General features: G+C 35.9%; 2 protein-coding genes across 6 annotated transcripts; both read right to left on the reverse strand.

Annotated features, from left to right (window-relative positions):
• Positions 1 to 480: 480 nt before the first annotated feature.
• rab41 (RAB41, member RAS oncogene family) lies at positions 481 to 9,941 on the reverse strand. 4 transcript variants are annotated; one of them, XM_032554477.1, is made up of 8 exons: positions 9,766 to 9,941; positions 8,322 to 8,380; positions 7,882 to 7,935; positions 7,475 to 7,580; positions 6,489 to 6,600; positions 4,622 to 4,715; positions 2,778 to 2,844; positions 481 to 2,231 (listed from the first exon to the last, which is right to left on the reverse strand). In XM_032554477.1, exons 1-8 carry the CDS (start codon positions 9,842 to 9,844, stop codon positions 2,167 to 2,169), a joined length of 636 nt encoding a protein of 211 aa, XP_032410368.1. In that variant the 5' UTR covers positions 9,845 to 9,941; the 3' UTR covers positions 481 to 2,166. The 4 variants fall into 4 exon arrangements, with proteins under 4 accessions (XP_032410368.1, XP_032410369.1, XP_032410366.1 ...); XM_032554478.1 differs by lacking the exon at positions 4,622 to 4,715 and adding an exon at positions 5,025 to 5,118; XM_032554475.1 differs by lacking the exon at positions 7,475 to 7,580 and adding an exon at positions 6,925 to 7,030 and having other exon boundaries at positions 9,766 to 9,940.
• A 350-nt stretch (positions 9,942 to 10,291) lies between these two features.
• On the reverse strand, positions 10,292 to 16,013 carry arr3b (arrestin 3b, retinal (X-arrestin)). 2 transcript variants are annotated; one of them, XM_032554473.1, is made up of 17 exons: positions 15,930 to 16,013; positions 15,534 to 15,565; positions 14,541 to 14,571; positions 14,338 to 14,398; positions 13,715 to 13,759; positions 13,108 to 13,301; positions 12,960 to 13,019; positions 12,787 to 12,863; positions 12,553 to 12,685; positions 12,377 to 12,461; positions 12,207 to 12,279; positions 11,680 to 11,817; positions 11,439 to 11,516; positions 11,296 to 11,319; positions 11,167 to 11,216; positions 11,050 to 11,053; positions 10,292 to 10,684 (listed from the first exon to the last, which is right to left on the reverse strand). In XM_032554473.1, exons 2-17 carry the CDS (start codon positions 15,539 to 15,541, stop codon positions 10,651 to 10,653), a joined length of 1,095 nt encoding a protein of 364 aa, XP_032410364.1. In that variant the 5' UTR covers positions 15,542 to 15,565; positions 15,930 to 16,013; the 3' UTR covers positions 10,292 to 10,650. The 2 variants fall into 2 exon arrangements, with proteins under 2 accessions (XP_032410364.1, XP_032410363.1); XM_032554472.1 differs by having other exon boundaries at positions 12,787 to 12,875.
• Between the last annotated feature and the right edge of the window lie 8,610 nt (positions 16,014 to 24,623).

A 24,623-nucleotide genomic window follows, 5' to 3' on the forward strand; every position in this document is an offset into this window, starting at 1 on the left:
AATTTTGACACTCCTGGTGTAGGTCGTAGTGAAAATGGGTCATAATTAGGTCACCTTTGAAGCCAGTTAATGGTACAGTTTTAGTTTAGGTTATCAGAGTAAATGAGAATCCCAATTTGAATTGAGATGAGTCTTCAATTGAATTTGAAGTATAAAAAATGAAATTAAATTGAATGACTATCCACTGGTTCCAATGTTGGTGTATTGATTCTGAAAAATACACACACTTCAAATTCATTCAGAAGAATTAAAGCAAGCTCATGTTTGTTTTTAGCCACTCCCCTCTGTTGTAAAACTTCATACCATTGACTCAATGAGTAGTTTCAGTCACACACCCACACAGGACAGGTTTTTCACATTCAGTTCAGGTGCCACAATTTGTTCTTTGGAACAGAAGCCAGGAAATAATAAAGCTGGTTATGACCAGTAGTTTACTGGTTATGACAGCTGTTTATTTTTTACCAACAAGGACATGACAAATTTTACATTTTGGTGAAATATCTTTATTTTATTCCATGTGATAGGCCTACACTTGTGTTTCAGTAACTCTCCTTTTTATACATAAGATAAGTAATAGTACATTATTCACACAAACGTTGCTAAACACGAGTAGACATCATATTTCAAATAGACAGACACAATTCAGAATAGCACAAAGCTGAGTATTTAGTCAGTGACAAGTAATAGAAGAGCTGCTCAAGATAAACTGTTTGTTCGTGAAGTAAATAAATACCTAAACCTTCGAGTCCGTTTCAAAACACCCACAACCCCAGATAAGCATCATCAAATGACCAGTGTCTTTTGTTGTGCTCTGGCTAGTTAATCTTATTAATAGACTGTGTGTGTGCGTGTGTGTGTGTGTCGAGGCGATGCTGACTTATAAATGCCACCTTTAAGCGGGGCTCTAGCAGAGACACAATAAATAAAGCAAACCTCCAACATGCGTGGCAGCGTACTTTTGGTCAAGCTCAAGAAAGTCATCTGTAAGTCCAAGTTACAAAATAAATAAATGCATAAAACCAAAACGGTCCCACGCAGGCAATAGCAACACAATAAAGGATGCTGCAACTAACTTCTGTGCACCGTTTATTTTTTTTACAGCGAGGGTGTTAGTGAGCCGTATCTGAGGACATCTACCTAACTAACAACTCTACAAAAACAGCTAGTGAAGCCATGAACCAGTCAACAGGCTCCTCTGATAATTTACAATATTGTGGCTTGATTCAGTGCACAACATGGTGAACAAACAAGCAAGGCATCTGTGTTCTTATCCATAGAAATCCTGCATGGTGAGCATGCTGCATGTGTGATCAGCACAACACAAACTATTGGTGACGTGGCAGCTACCTCACATAGCGACCAGACTCTCCACCAGTAGCTTCCTCAGATGTGTTACGTTAGTATGCGGGAAGCAAATTTAACAACACTGAAAGCTGATAAGAGTTTTAACGCGCAGCTTAGGGTTAGTAACCAAATAATTCCCTTTGATAAAACTCCCTCATTACGTCCTTTTAAATTTGACTAATTTGGTCACAACTGGTGAATTTGGCAGCTTTGACAGAGAGAGAACTGCTCCACTTGTCTTTAATGTGAAAGCCTAAGTTTAGTCAGATATTTCATCATGGCTTGAAACGATGTACATTTATGTTTGTACTTCCTCAAAATGTGATAGGAAATGTGAAAAATGAGCTGTCCGAGAGATAAAACGTTTCTTCCTTAAATAAAAACAATAAAAAGGGGCTGAGAATTAAACCTCGCAGTCATTTACATATTCCAAAGCAAGTAAACTTTACAACAACGAGAGAAACAGCACTAACATCCTGGACTGTGCATAAAGTCAAGAGCAGTTAGCTATGTCAGTCTGCAGTCCTATATAATGCCATGCAACTGGATGAAAATCTGAATAGGTTTAACTTATTTCTCGTTTTTAAACATTTGTTTCTGAACTATATTCCCCAAGATAATCAGATTCATTACAGTAATGCACATCCACACGGTTACTTTGAAAAGTCACTGAGTTGAGAAGGGGAGGAAAACAAAAACCAAACAATAAAAAAATGAAAAGATAGGTCCTCCATCCCAGTGGCAGGGTGCCATGGGTGGAGAGTGGCCACTGAGAGACAAGCTGTTGGTGGGGAGGAAACAGGCTGGGTGGGGCGAGGTGTACTAGCACGAGCAGCTGCTCTCGGTCACAGTCATCTCTGGCTGTTTCTCCAATTTGATGTCAATCACTGGGAGAAGCTGAGTTAAGCAACCATGACTCAGATTCTCAAGAGCACACTTTATCAGAACAGAGAGCCTCCTAGTGATGTTATCTGACCCAACCTCTGGGTTTTAAACGCCACCCATTTGGTTGGAGAGTTGCATATTGGGTAATTTTGCGTGTCCTAATTTTGTCAAAAAGTCACTTTGAGAGTAAAGCTTCCCAATACTCTTCAAAATAAGAAGTCGCCTTTTAAAGCTGCAATATCAGATAATCTGCGGAAAAAAAGAGTTTCTTTGCCTAGAAACAACCAATCATAGCCAGGAGGAGGATGTTAGCGCCGTTAATCATCCTGTGTGTGCGCTGTGCCACCTGTGAATGCTAAGGCTAGTTAGCGCAAACTGAATTTGAAATATCAGCCTAGAACTGCTGCAGTAAATTACTCCTGGATTAGTTTAGGGAGAGGAACTTTTTTGTTTTGACAAAAAAGTTGCTTATCGCCACTTTTTCTATAAAATATGTATTACGTATAATGATGATGATTTTTTCATGGAAAGTAGCATGAAAAGGATACTGTCCTCTTTGCTTTTCTCTGGTGTGCTGTCCATCCCGGGCAACGCAGCAGCGACACGTCGGAACAGCTATAAAACAAAATTAAAACTAGTTTAATATTGATAAATATACTCATCCCTCAAAATTCAATAAAGTTCCACTTGATCAATGAGTTTTAATATGATGATATTTCTGGTGATTTTGTACAAATGGCAACACTAGCAATACTATCTTTCTCCTATAAACTCTGGGAAGACTATTTTAGGGGAATTTCACATAACTCTCCTAAATTTTTAGAGAATCTGCTATTAAATGAAAATCTTTTAGCCATCATATTAAAATTAACATGCAAACCAAACTAGAAGGATGAAAGCAGAACATCAGAAGATAGATTCACACCAGAAATTGAGAGTATTTCACCTTATATCCAAATGTAACAAACTACTAAGCAAAAATCACATGCAGGGATCTCCTAAATGTGTCAAACAGCAGATTTCCCAAAAGTACAGTTACAAATGTTACATTGTTTTACCACAAACTCTTTATAAACAGTTCATAATTTCTTTTGGCAGCAATAACAACAAACAAAATTATTTATTTATTAGGAGATATAGGGTTCTGATATCTGAACACTAAGAACAGGTTTTTTTTATTTCTTTGCTACAAATCCCCCAAAACATTTTAAAAAATAGTTTTCAAATTTACAGAAATGCAGCTAGAACCTCATATTTACATATGAAAAAAACAAAAACAAAAATATCTTCTTTTTTCTCCCTTTCCGACATTAAATCAGACTGTTGACCGTTTTAGGAACGTTAGAATTAAAACTTGTATATTTCTGTTTGGCAAATGCTAGAGTAATAAGAAAAATCTTTCATTACTTTCTTTAAAACCAGAAGGTTATCTATATATATATTTAAAATGAATATACCTGGTAAAACCCAGGTGATTATGTCACAGCTTTGTATACGTCTATTTAATTCACAACATTTAAGTTGTGTGACTTGAAAAGGAAAATACACCACCCAACATATAAGAAAGAAAACCTCCAGATGCCTGAAGTTGCCACGATGATCTCTTAAAATAATTACACATTGAAGCCATTACTCCAAAAGCAACATAAAAAATAGCCAGATTACACATAACAAGTGTGCTAAAACTTTTTCTATTTACTATGTAAAAAATATATTGTTTGGCGTTAATGGCTATTGCTACATTTAAGGGAGGAGAGTGGAAGATTGAGAACATGGTCTGTGTTGTGTGGTGGTCATCACAAAGTCCTGATCGCAGTCACTTAAAGAGATGAAGAGTCGTGTGAGTTGCGAAACCTGACCCGAGTTACACCAGTTCTGCCAGGAGGAATGGGTCAAAACTCCAGCAAACTATTGTGAGAGGCTTCTGGAAAAATACCCAAAATGTTTGACTCAATTCTATAAAAAATTATGTAAACTTCTGAATTACAAAATAGAAATTGTCTCATTTTAGCATTTAGTTAGCTGATATAATTTTGATAACCCTTACTATACTAACCTAATACAGGATAAGCTTAGTCTGATTTAAGGTCAAGTTTTGTTTATTTATACTTAAATATCTGGCTGTAGCTGTATTTAGAGCGATGCCTTCTTTCTGGAAAGTCAAACAAGCAAAAATACCACTGCATCATTGCACTAGCGTGGAATAGAGAAAATGATAGTAGAACCTCTAAAACCAAAATATGCTGAAGTGGAAAGGAAACAGATACAAGATCACAAGTTTTGCACGACAAGACAAGCACAAGCCAAGCTGTGGCGTCAGAGGAAACGGTGATGGGAGGAGTTACATGTTGCTTGTCAAAGCAGAACTAGCCTGAAGAAACAGATGTGCTACCTGTTTGACATTGTAGCCAGTCTTTGCGCTGGTTTCAATGAACATGACATTCAGTTCCTTAGCTCTCTGCTCGCCCTCCTCCGTGGTGATCTGTCTGCTCCGGCAGAAGCAGAGGTGGGGAGATGGACGAAAAGAAAGATATGGAAAGAAACATCGCAAAGAGGAAGAACCAAAAGGAGAAGAAATGAAGAAACAAGAAGAGCTCAACATAAGGGATTAGTTCACAACTGGGACAGAAACACAGACAAAAAGAGGTGAAGCTGAAAATTGAAGTCAAACAATTAAAGAAAAACATGGAGGGCTTTACATCCTGGAAATCACAGGCGGGTCTCCCTGCCCTACGATACATTATAATCCGTTCAGAACCGTTTCAGGATTGCACCTGCAGCTGCTGAACACCAACCTGTTTGACGTTATAGCCCGCCTTGGCACTGGTCTCTATGTACATCACATTGAGCTCACGTGCTTTCCTCTCTGCCGCCTCAACAGAAACTTGCCTGCCATGGTCCCAGGGAGGAAAAAACGGGGAGCAAAAATATGGTGGAGAGGAGTGTTGAGGGATAAACATGCATGAAAACAAAAGAAAAAAAAAACAAAATCAAAATGACAAGGATCAAAACTAAACATAACATGAAAATCATAAGTATGGCAGTAAAAAAAACATAAAAACAAAGGGGGAGAACAGAAATGTGTTCAAAATATACAAAATAAAAATACTTGAACCATAATAAAAAAAGGTAAAACAACAATGAAGCCAAAACTGGGTGAAGATGCACTGAAGGGAAGAACGCAGGGATCCCAGGCTTTGGCAAATTTAATCTACTGATAAACAACTGGCTCTAAATAAGTACCTAATTTAATCTAATTAAATTATATTTGAGTTTAATGAGTGAAACTTAAATATTATATCAATACAACACACACAGTAGGGCTGGGCAATATGGCTTAAAAACAAAATCTATAATATTTTTCATATCAAGTACGACTGTAGTAGTTTTTCTTGCTTTGTTTTCTAAAATAGAAATAGCAAATGACTGAAAAAATTTTCAAAAAGTGGTTTTTATTTCAACCATCTCTTCTGTGAGTTGTATGACAAAATATTAAGGCCAGGCTGTTAAATTATGAGCATATTGGCATAACATTAACAGCATAAAGATGCAATTTTACCAGAAAAACATTGTCTTAAAATTATGAGAAAAAGTTGTTTTAATGAGAAAAAAGATTTGATACAAATCAAGATCAACATGACCAACTCATTAAATCCATGATCGTTTCAAAATCCTGCTGCTGATAATTTAATGCTGATGTGTTAAAAAATTAAGTATTTCTATTAAATTAAATCTGTAAAACCTATACAAAAGTATAACTTCACAAGATGTATCATTTAATTTTTTTCCCATGCAGGAGTTCTCACAAAATTACAACTTTATTCTCCTGATATTTATTTAACTTTGTTCTTGTAATATTAACCTTATTCTCGTATTGTTATGATTTTTGTCGTATTCTTTATTCTCTTAATATTTCAACCATATTCTGGTAAAATTACGACTTTATTCTCATAACAAAAGAAAAAAGAAGAATCTTAGCCTGGTCCAAATACTCCGTCATAGAGTTGACCATAATTTAAAGTCCAAATAAACAGAAGCTGTATAACAAATAGTGAATGTAATGTATGTCAAATAAGACAGCGAGCCTCGGGAGTGAATTAGTTAGAAAACCCCTCCCCACATTTTCTAAAAATTATATCTCTAAAATCCAAAAATTTCTGATTCAGAGTTGTGTAATTCAAGATTTTGTTTCAGCAAAATTACCTGATGCAAATATGATGTACAGCTAATAAAATACTCATTTTGTCATGACTGTGTACCTTTTATCTGCCAAGTCTGTTTTGTTTCCAACAAGCATAATAATTACATCACTTCCCCTCTCTGTCCTCACATCATCAATCCATTTGGAGGTTTGCTGGAAAGAATTAAGATCTGCAAATAAAAACAAAACAAAGTTACTGTTCACATTTGCTCCTGCAAATCCAAAAGTCACAAAGCATGTTCTTCTACATATATTTAAACGTAAGCATTGGTTGTTGTTTCACTTCAGGACAAAAGATAGATCGTTTTTATGCAAGCTGGAAGTCATGTTAATAAGCAAAAATATTTTAGAGAGAAGCTTAAAGATGGAATATAAACATACAGAGAGAAAGTTCTGAAAATATTGCAGAAATTAGAATAGATAAGACACAAAACATTTTCCTTCCAATTGCTCTCAGCCCCAACAGGAAAGTTATAAGCACAGCCCTGACTCACTGGTGATGTCATAAACAACCACAGCAATGGTAGAGTCACGGATGTAGCTGGGAATTAGGCTACGAAAGCGCTCCTGTCCAGCAGTGTCCCAAAGCTGGAGCCGGACCTGAGGATTGGAACGTCGGGAGAAGAGGACAATAAGAGTAAAGAATAAAGAAAGCCCAGGAAAGAACAACAAGGTGGAGAACGGGACAGTAGTCAATTTCAAAGGTCTGCTAGCGAAGCAGCGAAGAAAAATTTTATGAAGCGGCGGCGAGGAATCATTTAGGTGCAGAAAGCTTAGAGATGACGACTGTTATGCATATAAGACATGCGAAAGAAAACCCGGCTGGATTATTCTTTATCTGAGCCCATGAAGTGATGCTGATGGACACTTATTCTACCAGCCAGATTTAAAACAGCTGTCAGAGGCTTTACTTTATAATCACAGCTGATGCAAACAGTCTTATCATGCTGCCTGAAAATGATTTGTTTCTCCAAATGCTGGGATTTTTTGCCCTTCCACGTCATAAGCGAAGGACAATGAAAGAGGCAAGGCCATGATACCTACTGGCTATGTCATAAACCACCACAGCAGCCGCTGAGTCGCGGATGTAACTGGGGATGAGGCTGCGGAAACGTTCTTGTCCGGCTGTATCCCAGAGCTGCAGCCGAATCTGTGGCCAGCCGTGATACAAACGCGGCACCATGTGTGGGTGAATTTCATGAGCAAGCCAGGGGATGGAAAGGAAACAAAAATGTTTTGAAACGTAACGATGGGAACTAAAAAATGTGATCACAATTTTTTTTTCACAAATCAAAATGAATAACAAAAATCTAGGACAGTGCAATAACAAAATGTGAAATGATGAAATGGAAATAAATGGTGGCTACTGAACAGAGAGCAGATGCATGCTTTTCTAGGAGTTTAAGAACTCTACCACTGGGAATGGTGAGAGCAGAAATCACAGAACTTACCGTGCGATCTTCTAGGTACATGGTTTTTGACAAAAAGTCAATACCAATTGTTGCCTGTAAGAGAAGAATTGTGTAAATTAGCACAAATAGTTTATTTTAACATGCTTATGAAATTAACATTTCTCATCCAACATTGTAGATAAGAAAGAAAGTGTTATATTTTATTAAAATGTGTCAGATGAGGACTGGTTTTCTACAAAGTAAATATTTTCTCTCTCTCTTTACTACTCAACCAACCGTAAGAATAATCGATCGTAAGAGTACTCGATTACTAAAAAATTATTTTACAATAGCCCTACTTCATCTTGATGTTCAAATTTGATTTTTTGTATTTGGATTTAATTTGCCTGCTGTGTGAATATAGCTTTAGATTACCATTTTTTCCACAGCAAGTCAGATAATCAGTAAAACATTCAAATTATGCACAGTTTTTAATTTACCTGGTAAGTGTTGTCGAAACTGTCATACATAAACCTGGTGATGAGTGAGGTCTTCCCAACTGTACAGATAAACACACAATTTCATACACAATTTAGTGACAGTTGAAAAATACAGATAAAACAACAAAGCCAAATCATGCTATTAAAATAGAGACCCGATATATATTTTTGTGCCATCATTATTAAAGAAGACAGGACGTTTTTGAACGTGAAGTGGCTAATATGGGCTTGGTTTTCTTTCTGACTGAAACCCAGTGATTCTCTCCCAATAAAGCAAAACACTATTGCTAGTTTGTCCTTGCCAAGAGTCAAGTCGGCACACCCCAAACACATTCACACCAGACCCCAGGGTTTTACATAATTTTGTTGTTGCTTAAGTACAACGCCACTATAAATGCATGCATTGATACTGCTTAGAAGCAGCCTCTGTTTTACACAATGTATCGGGGGGATTTTTGGGCTTGTTTTCATAGAGCTGGTTGGTCGTTTCTCTCGCGAGATTTAGCAAGATCGGTGACAGCATTTGGTGAGTAAATTCAGCAGTGATGGGGAGTAAACTGCTGAACCCACACGCTGAGCTGGCAAAAAGGGTGGAGCCACAAAATTTGGAAAATTTAAATGGCTAAACTTGGGATAAATGGTCCGCAATACGCCACTCTAAAGATAAAGCAATCAAAAATATTTCAAATATTAATATCGCGGTTGAGGTGTCTTCCCCAAAGGACCAAGGATAACCGGCGAGGAAGAGGCCGACTAGATAGCACACACTGGGCGACGTGGCTCTGGAAGATGCTGCCAGCTAATTACTACCTATGTGCTAATATGGCCAATAAATATACACAAACTTTTATCTTGCTGAGTTATAGAGACATTATTAGAAACATTAAATATTCCTCAAATAACTGTAAAACTCTCAAAAGTCTGACGGGGGCAGTAAACGTCATTATTAAATAACGTTACTAGCACAGTTAGCTAACAAACTGCTTCTTACAGTGCTGTGCTAGGTACTATTAAAACTGCTGGGATAGTGCATAAGGAATTAACTACATGTTTGATTTAGTTGGACAACAAGACATTCATTAATTATTTCCGAGTTAATCGACACAGCAAAGCTGTTTCCAATACATTTTATTGTTATTTTGTCCCAACTGTAAGGTGTTTGGCTAGCTTAGCAGGAGAACTTAGCTACTCAATGACATCACCAATGTCGAAAAAACAAAAGTTTATCATCCTTTTCATCATTTCTACTCGCGAGTATTTTAAAAACGCCTTTAACTACTTATTCAAAATAATATATCACTGTTAGTTTGTGATGATGATGTGCAACTTTATCTTGTCAGCGAGTGACGAGCTAACGCGAAGCTAGCTGGTAAGCTAATCTTGACACTTCTTCCCACATTTCCTTAAATCTGACATTAGCAGTTATTTAAAGAGCCTCGCTTACCGCTCTGTTCACCCAGAAAGACCAACTTAAATTTCCGCAGAGGGTTGCCAAACTCTCCGCCACCGGTCGTGGTTGACATTTTGTTAAACAAAAATATACAGCTAAAGTAGCAGAGTCGGCTAGTGATGTGATGTCTAGACTGGGGACCAAACCGAGGATCTTTATCCTGCACTAACCGAAGCTTTTGTTTTCTTAAACGCAGAACAGTGAAACAGCGCCACCAAGCGGCAACTGCGGAGAGACAGCAATATGGTAATATTCAGAATATATTTTTAAATTTTTTTTAAATTAACTTAGTTTAAAATGTTAAATATGTGCTTTAGTTAGTTAGTTACTTAGTAAGTCGTGGATCTCACAAAAAGAGAGATTTTGATATATGTAGAAATACTCGGTTTTCCAAATGCATAATTATACTAAGTATACCACCAAATTATTTTCATTTTTAATTTCCATAAATTAAAAGTTTTCTTTAAATAAAATTTGAATCAAATAACACCAGAATAGAAATAAAATGGAACAGAATTTATTTGAGTGTTCTTGTTTATTTGTAAACAGAAGACATTTATCTCACACCTGAAAGTTTAATCGTTGATCTAATGACACAAAAATCCACATTAATAACAAATTAAGGTCTGCATTTACCTTTTATAGAGTCTGCAAATTATATACTAAGATACAATTAACAATTTTCCAGTTAGGCTTATTGACATTCAGAAAAAAGTTACACATACTTTTTCCATAATTGAGCCTTGAGTGTAATTTACAGTAAAAAAAAAATATATGTACATGGAAAATAGGAACATTGCTTTGCTTGCATGAAACAGTGCTGTCTGTGTTCTTCATTGGTGAGGAGTTCCTTGGTTTTTCCTATTGACTTTCCTTTTTTTATGCTTCCACGGCATCAACTGCGACATCCGTTCTGTAAATAAAGTGGATACCAACATCATATGGAGGATATGTACAAAAATATTTACAATAAAAATATGACTTTTGGTATTTTCACAATAAAATGCATGATGTTTATTTTCCATTATTATGGTAATTTTTATGCAAATTTGCTTTCAAACATATAATTGTACCATAGATGCTTTTTTTTTCATATTTTGGTGTTGAAATGTTAATGACTCTTGAATGAAGAACTCCTAAAATCACACAGAACTCGAACTGAGCTAAATACACTTTTAATCCAATTAGCTGTGATTCATAAAACACTCAGTCACACATGAGAAAGCAAGCAGGAACATGCCCCTATTTCTACTTTTACAAAAAACTTTTTGTACTTACATTTCTGCTCAATGAGCCACAACGACATGCAGTAAATGGGACAAAAAGTGGAGAATGATCATGTTAGTTGTCACTAAACATTTGATTTGCTAGTAGATGTAAAAAAAATTCACTAACCCGCAGGTTTTGGGGACATCAGAGTTAAAGGAAGCTCCACGACAACATCACTGAAATGGAAAAGCTTTGTTGTTAGAAAATACTGAAATGTGAATTATTAGAAGACAATAAATGAGGGAAACTATTTACCTTCCCGTCAGGCCACCTAGCAAACTTTTTAAGAGAGAAACAATGAAGGAGAGTGAGCAACAAGGAAACTGTTATGGTTTAACATATTTTTTCAAAGTGTAAAACCATATTTTGTTCCTATTCAGTGTTCAGAGATGCCTTACCCTCCACCAGTCGCCGTTACAGTAATTTTGACTTTGTAGTGGACGATAATTCCCTGCATCTCCTTCTCCCCTTGGCTCCTGCCAGGAGACAGGAATAGTTTACCTTTTTAGAGCTTGAGGATTTATGTTAAGTGGATGACACAGTGTATATCTGCATCAGTGCCACTCATTAAGAGGATGAAAACCTGTCCTGGACACACACTAAGCTCCTTGGTTTAGTGAGAAAGTAGATTTGTCTTACAGCGTTGTGGATGCAAGGTTGGTGTCCTCATCTTTCAGCTTCCCATCGACGGCAAGCCCTCGTTTTTCCCTATTGTTCGACAGCAGGGGGGTAACTTGATAGGACTTCTCAAATGTAGAGTTTGCAGCTATATTCTCTCTGTAAGATAAAGAGGAAATAAATCAGTTGCAATGCAAATGTAACTTTTTTGGTAACTATAACATGAAAAATAAAAATTATTTTGTCTATCACAGTATGTCATATATAGCAAATAACATAGAAGTGAATGCAATTAGCTTGGCTATTCTAGACAGATACATCTTTCCAGTTGACATTATAAACTGCATTTGACTGTTCAAGAATTTAAAAATGTCTATATTGCTGGATTATATTGGATTTTAACATATTTCTGCTTGTCTTACAAAGTACCCTAGACAACACTGTAGGTGATCTGCACTATATAAAGACATTGAACTGAACAATAGTATTTCATTTCCTTATATTTTCATGCGTTACTTTCATGTCTGTGAACATGGGTAAAACCTTACGCAAACTCCTCGGAGCAGACATCCTTGATGTAGGTGTCAGATGAGTAGAGGACAACACTTGTTAGCTGATCCACTAAAAACAAACATTTTTACTGTCATTTATTTACTTATTTAAAAAAAGTTCTTCATCCTGCACCAGTTAAAAATATCAGCTTTGTGGTGTTTCTTACCTGAGACTTTGATTTTTTTGATAGTCTTTGAGGTTTCGTTGTTGATTTTCACAATGACAGTGATCGGGTCTCCATGGTAGTAAATCTTAAACACAATAGTGTTTTTTTGGAGTTATTCACTCAAAGCATTCAGTTTCCAAAATGCTAAACATCTTAGCATAAAAATGTAAGTGTACCTCTTTTTCAAGAGATCCCTCCATGTGAATTGGTTTGTCGCTCATCATAAACTGTTTGGAGAGCTCGACCTTCGGTCCGGCTTTGTTTGTCGGTGCAAACTGTATTTTGCGAATCATCAAGCGGCAGGTATCCCTGAGGGAAAGGTAGGTTCATTAAAAGGCAAGCATGGACCAATGCATGTGTTCTGTTGCACTTCAGGATGAAATAATAGAATCACCAGACAGAAAACCCACTTTTTGTCAATGACTTCATCTGGATTGCTAGCTTCTTTGGCAATATATGCTTTGACCTCAAAATCCACTCCACAGGCCTGGGACAGAAACTAGTCAGTTTAAATCATAAGTACAAGCATTGCATGGGTAAATAATACATTAAAAATATTACAAAAGGAGACTGGTTATGGTACCTTGCCCTTATCATTCGGCCCTGGATGTAAAGAGACTGAGCATGGGAGATCTGTTGGCATCTGAAAAACGCAGGGGTGGATGCAGATCAGATTATGATCACTGAAAATAATGAAAATATATTACATTCTGTATAGTGAAATTTGCTACCTGGAAAGAGAAAGGACATCCTTGCTCTCCAACTTTTTTCAGGAGGGATTCCTGCATTGGCGTGTTAGTCGGGTTTCCATCGGCAGCCGGATACACCTGGACCTTCTTTAACCAGATGTCTCTCCTGAAGGAGAGTCCGATAACATCCAGGTCATCACTTCCATAGCGGAAGGCACAGGCGAGGTAGACAAACACTGCAATGGAAAATGAGGATCAGTCCAACTTCATTAAATGCATTGATTATAATCTTATTTGCATTGTGTTTGAGGTTTGAAAGCACTGCATCTTTTTCAGTATTTTGACCATTTCTCATTTTTCTGCAAATAAATACAGAATTTTTGCTTGGAATTTCAGAGACATGTTGTCAATAGTTCATATATATATCTATATATATAGATATATATAGATATATATAAACAACATTAAAGCTTAATTTGCATTTAAATTTCATTTGTAAAATGTAGAATACAATTTATTATACAATTGTACTTGTTTAATAAAATGCATATTATATTTAAACATCCCTTGACTTCACAAATGTGTGGCTATTCTATTCTATTCTATTCTATTCTATTCTATTCTATTCTATTCTATTCTATAAGATTACCTTTTCTTCCATTTAAACCAGAGGGGTCCACCTTAATGATCCCATCTGCAAAAAGAAAAAACTAATTATTTTCATTTCATTTCAAAAGAATGTGTCGATGTATATAAGCCCAAAATTATCCACACTCCTGGCAGATTTAGGTGTAAAATAATGTTTAATTTTATAAACATTTCTCTTCTGAATGGAGGTAATATTAAAGTCTGTAATTGGCCCATCCAGGGTCCATGAAAAACTGAGAAAGAAGCAAAAGTTGAGGGTGATGGCAATGAGGCTTTCCAACCCCAAAGAGTTGGAGGTCATTGTGAAAGATAAATAATTAAAATACCAGTAGAAACATGCAAAAAGTTGGTCAGAAATTATAAGAGTAGCATGATTGGTGTTATTCTAATAAATATTTTTTTCACTGATTGTTGAGGAGGATATATATTGCCTTCATGCTGCAATTTTCAAAACTGACACAACATTTGCTTTGTTTTATTGTCTTTTAAGTGATGTATGTCTCATTTACTAGCAGAAACAAACTGTTGACAGACTGAGGATAATTTTATATCTAATTTTCCCAGGTATATGAATAATTCTGAGTTTAACTGCAGAGAGTATATTGCATTAACCACAAAACACACCAACTACGTCGACACTATCCACATGGTCCACAAAGTCTCTCTTCCCCAAGTACAAGATGATCTAGTAGAAACAAATAAAAACAGTTAGTCCTCCGCCAATATTCTGAATATTGGAAATTTTAACTGTGGGAGCTGGAAAAATTAGATAAAAACAATGCTATTATTAGCCCAAAAGTGGCCTCATTATTTTTAAAACCACTTACGGTTCCATTCCCGCTGGTCTTCTTATACACTCTGAAAGGAAAAACAAAAGGAAGAAACATTGAATCAAACTTCTACTGCAAACTTCAATCATGATTAGGCTTGTTTAAACATGTAAGAAACAGGGTCAGACTGTCCAAAGCCCCACAAGCTTCCCCTTAATGTATCCACCTCACTGTTTACAGCTATTAATCAACTTCATTGTTGTAGCAATTTAAATGAAAGAGTTAGCCTGTTTTTTACAAACGTATGTTTTATCTGTGACTTTATAAGTCGGTAGTCTGTTGCATAATAAATTTCAAACGCTCAATTCTGACTTTTTTCTGACTATTGTGCTATATCTGACATGAGGCAATAAGAGAAATGGTATAAAAAATAAAACAATTACAAATCTCTGAAGTTTGATATCAATTTGCTGTCCTACCCTAAAACTTTTCTGCATTAAAATCTATTCCTGTGCGTATGCTGTAAACAACAACGTAATCCTTAAGTTGTGTTTGCCACTTTCATGTATTTGCCAAGTAATCCTGTTTAATCCCTCCATTTGTCTTGTAAATCTCTCATCCAAGATTAAATCCACATAATCCACCTTAATAAGGGTTTATCTATATCCTGGACAAATGGTTACAAAATTGTAAAATAACGAAAGTGTTACAAGAGCGAATTAGATGTCAGTATGTTACAGTTAAGCCAGTTATCTTGGTTCTTGTATCTTTAATCCCTGCATTAGCCGCTTTTTCTGACTTTGAGTGAACAACAAAGCAACTGAAAATAATCTAGTTTCAGCTTCTGCTTTAAAATAGAACAAGAAGTATTAAATCTTTTTGTTTTTATTTCAAAATACACCTAACTAATTCTTAACTGTCACTTAAACACATAAATATTAACAAACTTTTTTCTCAAATGGTTTGTGTTTATATCTAAAGTCTAAAGTATCCATCTGTATTTCAGAGCTTTTGTGTAATTTTCAGCAGATTAATAAATAACTGACTTACTTTGACATGACTGCACCAGATAAAGATCCTTTCTGCAAAGAATAAAGATACAGAGGTTTGGTTAGAAAGATGTGTGACAAAAGATCTTGAAGGAGCAACAGGAATTTGAGGACATTCGTGGTTCAGTAAAAAAATCTTGACATTTTACTGGTCATTACATTCTCTAAAATGTCACTGCAGAGTCACTTTCCTTTTAATTTGTACAATTCAGTCTTATAAAATAACTCAGAAAGCATCAGCTTGCCATGATCTTAACTATTGTCCTCTGTCTTGTAAAGGTATTCAGGTATTCTCTTCTCATAAAATGAAATTGAACTCATCAAATGTCTACTGTCTATAAATTTGAACTTCTTTGTGTCTGAGTCTTTGTCTTGAAAGGTGCAGAAGCTAACTTACCGTGTCTTCGGCTCCACCAGCGACTCTTCTCTGCTTCCTTCTCTAATCCGTCACAGTGGATGGAGAGCGAATGCCAATCACTGCAGTGAGCTTTGCTTTTATACAGTGACCCCCGCCAACCTTGGAGCCCTCTCTTCAGCTTATCCAGCGGCTGTTTTGGAGCAAATCTGATTAATTCGTTACAACACTACTGTTTTAGTCTGCTGCACAGTTAAAAATAATCATTGTGTGTGCAAGTCCAAGAGAATAGGCTCAGGGGCCGAGCCAGACACTCATGGTAGAAAGAGGTCATTTTCTACTGTAAAAGTAGTTCAAAATATTTTTAGATGATTTGTTTTTAAACTATATGTACTTTATATTAACTCTGAAATAGTTAAATATGCTAATAGATAAACAAATGGGGAGGCAGAAACATACCGAAGTCATTTAAGCTTTTTGATAATGACTGCTAAAGTGGTAACCATCCGGAGGATGAATTTCATTTGATTGAACAAGAATCAATCAATCAGTCAATTTTATTTGTATAGCACATTTCGGCAACAAGGAGGTTCAAGGTGCTTTACATAATAAAAACACAAAATTACAAAGTTTAAAAAAAACATACAGTCAGCAAAGAAGAGGAATGTGGATGGTGCATACTACAGTATTTATTTCCAATATTTTCTGAAAGAGAAGGAAAACTTCATTTTTACATGAGTAATTTGACTTGCGCTTCAGATTCTTATTTTACAAATTCATTTTTAAATCCAAATTCCTTATGTACAAGAATCTTAAATCATGTTCAACATTTTGATTCAAGTATCTTAATTCCATTTCCAAGGCAAAAAAAAAATCATCAGATTATTTTCACAAATGCCTTTTAAGACGTTTAAACCTGAGTGTGGATTGAGTTAAAAGACATCCCTGTGAATGGGTTCCAAGGATTTCCCTTCCTCGTTGCTTAGACAGAGCGGTATTAGTTGGATTTGAGTTGTTGTGGAAGGCAGGACAACAGATGGCTCTCCTCCCCAGCTCGATGCAATCTGGGCTCATGGACGGTTTACATAAATGACCTCCTGACTTAATGCTGTGCCATAAGTCATAAGGATTTACAGCTAGCATCAGTGGTACTACAAAATCCTTAACATATGGTTATGAAGAAGGTTAGCTAATTCATGACATCCTCTGACAATTATTTTTGGTCTATGGTAACCGATGTAAAAAATAAGAAAGAATAAGGAAGCGTTTTTGGAGTTTCACTATAAAACTGAAGATGTTGCTTCAGATTTTAAAAAAAAGGACAAATACATGATGTCTTATTAGTTTGGTACCTTAAGTTACCTTGATAACTTTCATTTTTATTTGAACTATAAAGACATGTTAGTTTGATTGGGAAGTGCACTTTTTATTTCATTTAGATGGTCAGATAAGATTAAATAGATTAAAGCAATGTTTATTTTGGTAAATTAATTTGAAATTATTTTTAAATTGTTTGATAAGTTTACTTAAGTATAAAGCCCAACTGAAATATGACATAATTTTGGTCTTAAAAGCTACTTCCTGGTGTATTTGGTCAAAATGGATTCATGAAAAATAAAACTAAAAAAAATGTCTATCTAAAAAAATAGTCTCAAATCTAATAAATAAAAGTGAACAGGATGGCGTTTTGTCATGTAAGGTCAAGCAGGGCACAACATAGGTGATGACGCAAATATTTTAATCCACGGATCCGCCTGTCTACCAGCAGTTTGTTTGTACGGACTTACAGATAGACAGACAAAGAAACAGACTGAGGCAATTAGGAAGAATTTCTTAACTAATAATAGATAAATTTCCACTGAGAATTCAGAAGGATGTACACAACTATTGGCATGCAATATGTTTTAGTAAAATGTTTTTTTTTAAAAATTGATACTCATTTCACATTGTTTTTAAAATTGTAGGAAAGATTCAGCTTCTTGGTTAAATGTAAATAATTTTATATCAAAATCTCTCATTGGTTTCAATCATTTTGAGCATTACTGTTAATGCACCATTAGCTTTTTGAAACCAGATGACCAGATATTGTTTTTTTGTCTTTGACTTGTTATTCATTTCATCAAAATCTTCCTCAATAGAAAATAGAAAAGAAAAGGACATATGTGAACAGCCTCTATTGTCCTGCAAAGGGAAAATTCAGATATAACAGCAGCAACTGATGTAGAGGTTCACACAAAAAGTTTTTAAAATGGCAGTATTATGTAAAATCAACATTTTTGAGAATTACATCATGCTGTAATGTTATTCCCTCATCACAAACATACCTGGAGGGATGTTTTGATTCTTTCATGCATGTTTGAGAAATCCTTTAATCACCATGGCAACCATTCAGCTGTGCAAAACGTGTGGGTGGACCTAGCCCCGCCTTCAAAACAAAACTCCTCCTCAGAGCTGCAGTTTCCAAGCCCTTCCCCACTCAGCTCCTTCAGACTAGCCAGCAGCAGTTAGCAAATAGCTGGTGGAACTGCTGAGCTCATTACAGAAGCTACTTCTCAGTAAAACGCTGGTAAAAATGTTGATAGAGTTAATAGAGGAGCCATGTTGTGATGACTGTCTGAAAGTGGAGTTTCAGAAAGAGCAGAAGGTTTAAAGAGACAGAGGCCCAATATGAAGTAGAATTTACATATTTGATATAAGTAACATTTTTATAACAACTGAAGGTTGTTACTTGATTGTGCCTTAAATGGGTACTATGTACCTGAGAAATACATAACAGTGCCCCTTTAAAGTCTTAAAAACAATATATATAAAAAAGAGTAACCAAAAGAGTAACAATAATAATATGCTGTACAAGACTATAACAAAAAATACTGTAAAGTTATTAGAAATAGACACACTGGACTCGTGAGCCAACATGGAACTGAGTTGGATCACTTTTAAAAATTGTACATAATGTGCATAATGTGCATGTGTGTTGAACCTGACTCTTTCATGATATGACTAAGGCTGTCTGAATGTGACTGGCTGCTTGTTTGTGACGTCGACACGGGTTTAACCCAGCTTTAAGTTGTGTCAAAGCACCCACATTTATCTCCATTGATCTTCAGAAGCTGAACTCTCTCAACTGGCACAAAGCTGTCAACAAATCCATGTGGGGGATTGATGGAGGATCCTCGGGTTTCCTTAGCCAAGAGTAATTGATTGATTAATGAGAGGTGGTGGATGATTGGTATTTTGAATGGATTGTCTCACCTTGGCAGCAGGGGATAATGAATCAGATTGGTTTATGTTTACACTGTCCTCAATGTAAAGTGTCATATGGGGTCAGGGTTTGAGATCTCTTTAAAGCTCCCCGGACCAGGCAGCACCGACGTGAACGGCATCACCGGATCATCAATCAGCAGAATCATCTTCACCATCAGATTTAGGTTCTCCAGATCAGTCAATATTTGTGTAAAACCTGCAGGTGGGATGCAGATTTTTGTAGCCGTGAACTATGAACAACAAATATTGTAAACTACTCAGTTTCCAGAATGAATGATGTTAAAGATTTAATTTGATTTTCTCTTTATACAAGTAAGAAAAAGATCTGTAGCTACCTTTTACATAGCTGTTCATTCCCTTTACACAGTAGTGGCAATGTTAGACTCTAGCCTTTTCAGGTATTTAACTGAGTCTATTTTGTGTGACTGGCACAAACTGAATCCCATTTGTACTTTTTTTGCAAAAGCATACATTTTCCACCAACGCCTCTGTGTCATATTTTTGTGGGAGTGAAATTTAGAACAGAACAATATCACTGTTGAGTCTGTGAAACTGCTCTGAAGGTTTGTTGCAGAAAATATTGAGCTTGGATTTCCCTTTCTACTGCAACAATTAGATATTCTCTTTGCAAATTGACTTCGTTTATACATTCTATCATGTTACAAACATTTTTTTATTTATTTGATTAGGAACTGGTGCGGTAGACCAACTCATAGTAGTGCCAAGTTGTGAAGTTGAGTAAAAATTATGGCGTTTAAAGAAATTCAGCAATAAGTCTTAAAATATGATGTGCATCTACCTTAAAACTTCTTTACTCTGAACCCTCTAAATAACAAATATTATAAACAATTGCCTTCAGATGTTACCTAATTTGTCATTTAGCCCTCCTGTGTGTAGTATAATCTTACAATTTATTGTTTGTAAGATTATAAAAATGGTCTGCTAAAGCATCAGAGATTAAATAGTTTGCATTACACTTGAAATCATTACTTATAAACCATTTTCAAAAAGTCCTTTGAATGTCACTTAGTCACATTTGTGGAAATAGAGGGTAATAATTGAATAAAATATGGAGAGAAGGTGTTATTTCTCTTTATTTTATAATAATTACAGAAAGAAGAAATTAAAAAGATACTACTACTACTACTGCTAATAATAATAATAATAATAATAATAATAATAAAACATAGAAAACAAAAATTTCAAAAAGGAAGAAGACAAAGCTGATTTAATCCTACCCACAATTGTCTCATCCCACATTATCCATATTCACACATCTAATTTTTACAGTTTCTACTCTTCCCAAATTATAGGAGTACAATTAATTTATTATTATGAAGTATTCACCAACAGCCAAAAGCAAAATCTCTTCCTGTTCTACATAATCCACTATATATACACCACATATCTCACACATCCAATCATGTTTTAAAGAGAATATCTTTAAAACATGATAATATCCCATTTAAAGAGAAAGATTAAAAGACAAATTAGCAAAAATTACCTATAATTTGCTGCATTTTCTTACTTAAATGTTGCTTTTGTCAGGGATTGTAATGCTCTGGAGATGAAAAGGACTTTTTGTGAATTGAGTTCCCCATTACAAAGATGTTGCATGCCAGTTTTTATCAGCCGGGAACAACTACCCAAACAAAAGAGCCTTGAATAATGCCATGGCCTTGTCTCCTTATGGTGAACTCCCTATGTAACCTGTTTCATCTCTGCAGGCCAATGCAGAGTCATGTAAGCCCCTTACAGCTAAGCTGCTGCCATTTTAGGCAGGTGATTTGTATAGACAGCCAGAATTGTCTCTTGCAGGAATTCCTGCCTTGTCTAAGTGAATTAGACCTCCATTGTATTAAACCCTCTTAACAACACAGCCTCTAGATTGTTGCTAAATCGAGACAGAGAAGCAATGTTTTCTATTTAAGGAAACTCTTTAATAACTGCTGGCGAGCCCATTAGAGCAGTCCTGCAATGTTGTAGTATAGTTCATCGTGTTCCAAATTATTATGCAAATTGGATTTAAGTGTTATATAGATTACATTTTTTGTTGTGCTATTAAATTTATAGATGGTATTGTGTGTCAGGGCTCTTTGAATCACTATAATTAATTTCAGAGGTAGGTTGATTAGTTTGTCTGCTGAGCTCAATTAAAGGAAATCTATGTAAGAAGGATGTTCCACATTATTGAGCAGGCCACAGGTTTCAGGCAATATGGGAAAGAGAAAGGATCCCTGCTGATGAAAATCATCAGATAGTGTAGTGCCGTCTGACAAGGTATGAAAACCTTAGATATTTAACAAAAACTGAAGCGTTATCGTACTGTGAAGAGATTTGTGGCTGATTCAGAACAAAGATGGGTTTGTACAGATAAAGGCAGAATCAGGAAGGTTTCTGTTAGACACATTCATCCAGATTAAGAGAGCAGCTGTTAAAATGCCCTTAGAAAGCAGCAAACAGTTATTTGAAGCTGCTGGTGCCTCTGGAACCTCAAGGTGGAGGATCCTCCAGAGGCTTGCGGTGCATGAAGCTACTATTCGGGCCCCTAACCAGAGCTCACAAGCAGAAACTGGTCGCAGTGGGCCCAGCCGTACATGAAGATTAATTTTCAAACAGACTTGTTCACTGATGACTGCTGTGCAGCCCTGGATGGTCCAGATGGACGCAGTAGTGGATTGGTGGTGGATGGCCACCACATCACAACATGACTGTGACGTCAGCAAGGAGGTGGTGGAGTCATTTTTTGGGCTGAAGTCATGGGGAGAGAATCATTGGTCGGCCCCTTCAGAGTCCCTGAAGGTGTGAAAATGACCTCAGCAAAGTATATGGACTTTCTGACTGATCACTTTCTTTCATGGTTCAAAAAGAAGAGCCGTACCTTCAGTAGCAAAATCCTCTTCATGCATGACAATGCACCATCTCATGCTGCAAGGAATACCACTGTATCATTGGCTGCTATAGGCATAAAAGGGGAGAAACTCATGGTGTGCTCACCATCCTCCTCTGACCTCTGACCTCAACCCTATTGAGAACCTTTGGAGTATCCTCAAGCAGAAGACCTGAGGGTAAAATGCAGTTCATATCAAAACAGCAGCTCTGGGAAGGTTTTCTGATATCCTGCAGAGAAATTCAAGCAGAAACTTTCCACAAACTCACAAGTTCAATGGATCAAGAATTGTGCAGGTGATATCAAAGAAGGGATCCGATGTTAGCATGTAACTCTGTCTGTTAAGATGTTTTTGATTGAAATAGCTTTTGAATTTTAGTACATGTGACCACTTAATGCTGCACATTCAAAGAATGACCGTTTGCAGTTCTTTATAATCCATAAAATGTTTAGAAAATCTGCTGTGCATAATAATTTGGAATCATTTTGCATTTTGAGTTTTTTATTTTTGAAAAAAATACTGTTCTCATGGGGAGCTTTGTTCAGTAAAATTTGATTTATACTGTAATAATTCACGACTTGAAAATTATACTGACCATCATTTGCATTGACAACTTAAGAAAATCTGAGAAAATATCACTTGCATAATAATTTGGAACACGGTGTATAAAACTTCTGAAATAGGCAACACTGCTGAGTTTAGTTATTAACTCAAACACACTCCAGTCTTGAACTCAGAAGAATTTCAAGGCCACCATGTTCTTATTTAATGTTTTGCCTTCTGTATTCTGCTCCTCCTGCATGACCTTTATTGAGTTGTGTTTAAAGATGAGTTTCCACAAACCGATTCAAGTCAACTGAGGCTGCAAGCATTTGAGTCAACAACCTCAAATGTTCACTCTAATGAAGAATGTTTTTTGGTCATTCTTCATTAGGTTTTCATCATGTACTGAAAAAAGAACCAAAGTCTTACCAAGTATTTTGATCTAGTTTCTAGTGCAACCATGTTAGTTGCCTTGAAATAAAACAAAGCTAACTTACAAACAAGCTATAGGCGCTAGTCTTAAGTCAATAACTCCTTTATATTGATGAAAAAGTATTTATTCTATTGGTAGATTATTGCACTTGTAACTAGATGTTTTTCTCATGTTATAAGTGAAATAATTTGCCAATGGAACAAGTGCCTTTTTATCAATATTAAGTAATTATTGACTTAAAACAAGCTCCTATATCTTTCTGTGAAGCTACTTGTAAGTTAATTTTGTCTTATTTCAAGCATACTAAGATACTTGCACTAGGAAACTAAACCAAAATTACTTGATAAGATTTTGTGGTTTTGCAGCGCAATACTGAATTGAGATGCAAAATGGTCTAAGCATTAATTGTTCGTTGGTGTAGATGTGTGTATATGGTTATTTGTCCTGCCATCTTAGTGTTTCCCTCTTCTGGACTGGCGACCGGGACACATCACTCCGTCACTAAAGTCCTTTTACTGGATCTCTGTAGCTCAGGGAATGAATGTCAAAATAATTTTGTTTGTTCAGAAATCAGAGAATAACTTACTAGCTAAATACATTAAGGATCTGTTTTTATTTAAACTTTTCAGACAGGTCCTCTGGTGCTGGAATATTTTGCATCTCTGGAACCAGAACCAAACATGGAGAAGCAACATTCAGCTTCTTTGCACCACAAATCTGGAACAAACTTCCAAAAAACTGCAAACCAGCTGAAACACTGAGTTCCTGCAAATCAAGGCAAAAACCCATTTGTTTAGAGTTACATTTGGTTAATAATAACTGGAACATTGATTTGATGTATTGATGATTTTGATGATGGCATTTGGCAAAATGTAATGTTTATTTTACAATTGGTGATTACAATGTAAAAAAACAAATTTAAAATCTGTATTTATACAGATTTTACCAGTATAAATACAGTAAAATGTTACTTGTGTTTTACTGTGTTTATACAATAAACTTCTAGGCAACGGCAGCTGCAGGCATTTTACTGCAAATTGGAGACTGTTTATTTTACAGAGTATGCTACTTTTATGATGTAAAACATTTTGAACTGTTTTGTTGGGGAAATGTTCTACACAAATAAACTTGACTTGACTCAGTAAGCTAATGACTGCACCACCTACAAACTATTTTTGGTTAATTTATTCTATAAATTGTTGTGGCCCTATGTGAAAAAGTTAAAGGTTTTATGATTATATCTGCAAGGTGATTTTGTCTGGCATTTTTAGTCATGCCCAAATGTTGTGTAAAAAGCTAATTCCCCCCACAATCATCTCTTTGAAACAACTCATCGTAAAATGAGCAATACGAAGATGTGTCAGATTGGGATGGACTTGTTTCTGTTTGTTTTATGGAGTCTGTGGTTGGTGGTCGGTAAATTTCTGCTGAGTAGTGCAAGACAGAGCAGCAAATGTGGGTTCAAATAGCTTCCAACACGGTTTTCTGCTCCTGCTAATGGAGTGGGAGGGACGTAGGAGGAGTGAATAATGGGCAATGCACAAGGAGGGCAAAAATAAGAAAGCAAGGGATGATCATAACCATATGGAGAGGGTGTTTGCTGAG

Source organism: Xiphophorus hellerii, chromosome 23 (genome assembly GCF_003331165.1).
Source record: "Xiphophorus hellerii strain 12219 chromosome 23, Xiphophorus_hellerii-4.1, whole genome shotgun sequence".
In the NCBI taxonomy this organism is placed as follows: domain Eukaryota; kingdom Metazoa; phylum Chordata; class Actinopteri; order Cyprinodontiformes; family Poeciliidae; genus Xiphophorus; species Xiphophorus hellerii.

What these genes read in the sequence shown, in the direction of transcription:
- arr3b (XM_032554472.1), bottom strand. An exon ending in TGGTTTAAATGGAAGAAAAG is followed by an intron (nt 13,302 to 13,714) that starts GTAATCTTATAG and finishes TTTCCATTGCAG; the next exon opens with TGTTTGTCTACCTCGCCTGT. An exon ending in GGCCGAATGATAAGGGCAAG is followed by an intron (nt 12,876 to 12,959) that starts GTACCATAACCA and finishes TAAACTGACTAG; the next exon opens with TTTCTGTCCCAGGCCTGTGG.
- rab41 (XM_032554477.1), bottom strand. Translation starts at nt 9,844, where the DNA reads ATGTCAACCACGACCGGTGGCGGAGAGTTTGGCAACCCTCTGCGGAAA. An exon ending in GGTGGTTTATGACATAGCCA is followed by an intron (nt 6,601 to 7,474) that starts GTAGGTATCATG and finishes TTTTATTTGCAG; the next exon opens with ATCTTAATTCTTTCCAGCAA. An exon ending in CTGGCTACAATGTCAAACAG is followed by an intron (nt 2,845 to 4,621) that starts GTAGCACATCTG and finishes TTTGTTTTATAG; the next exon opens with CTGTTCCGACGTGTCGCTGC.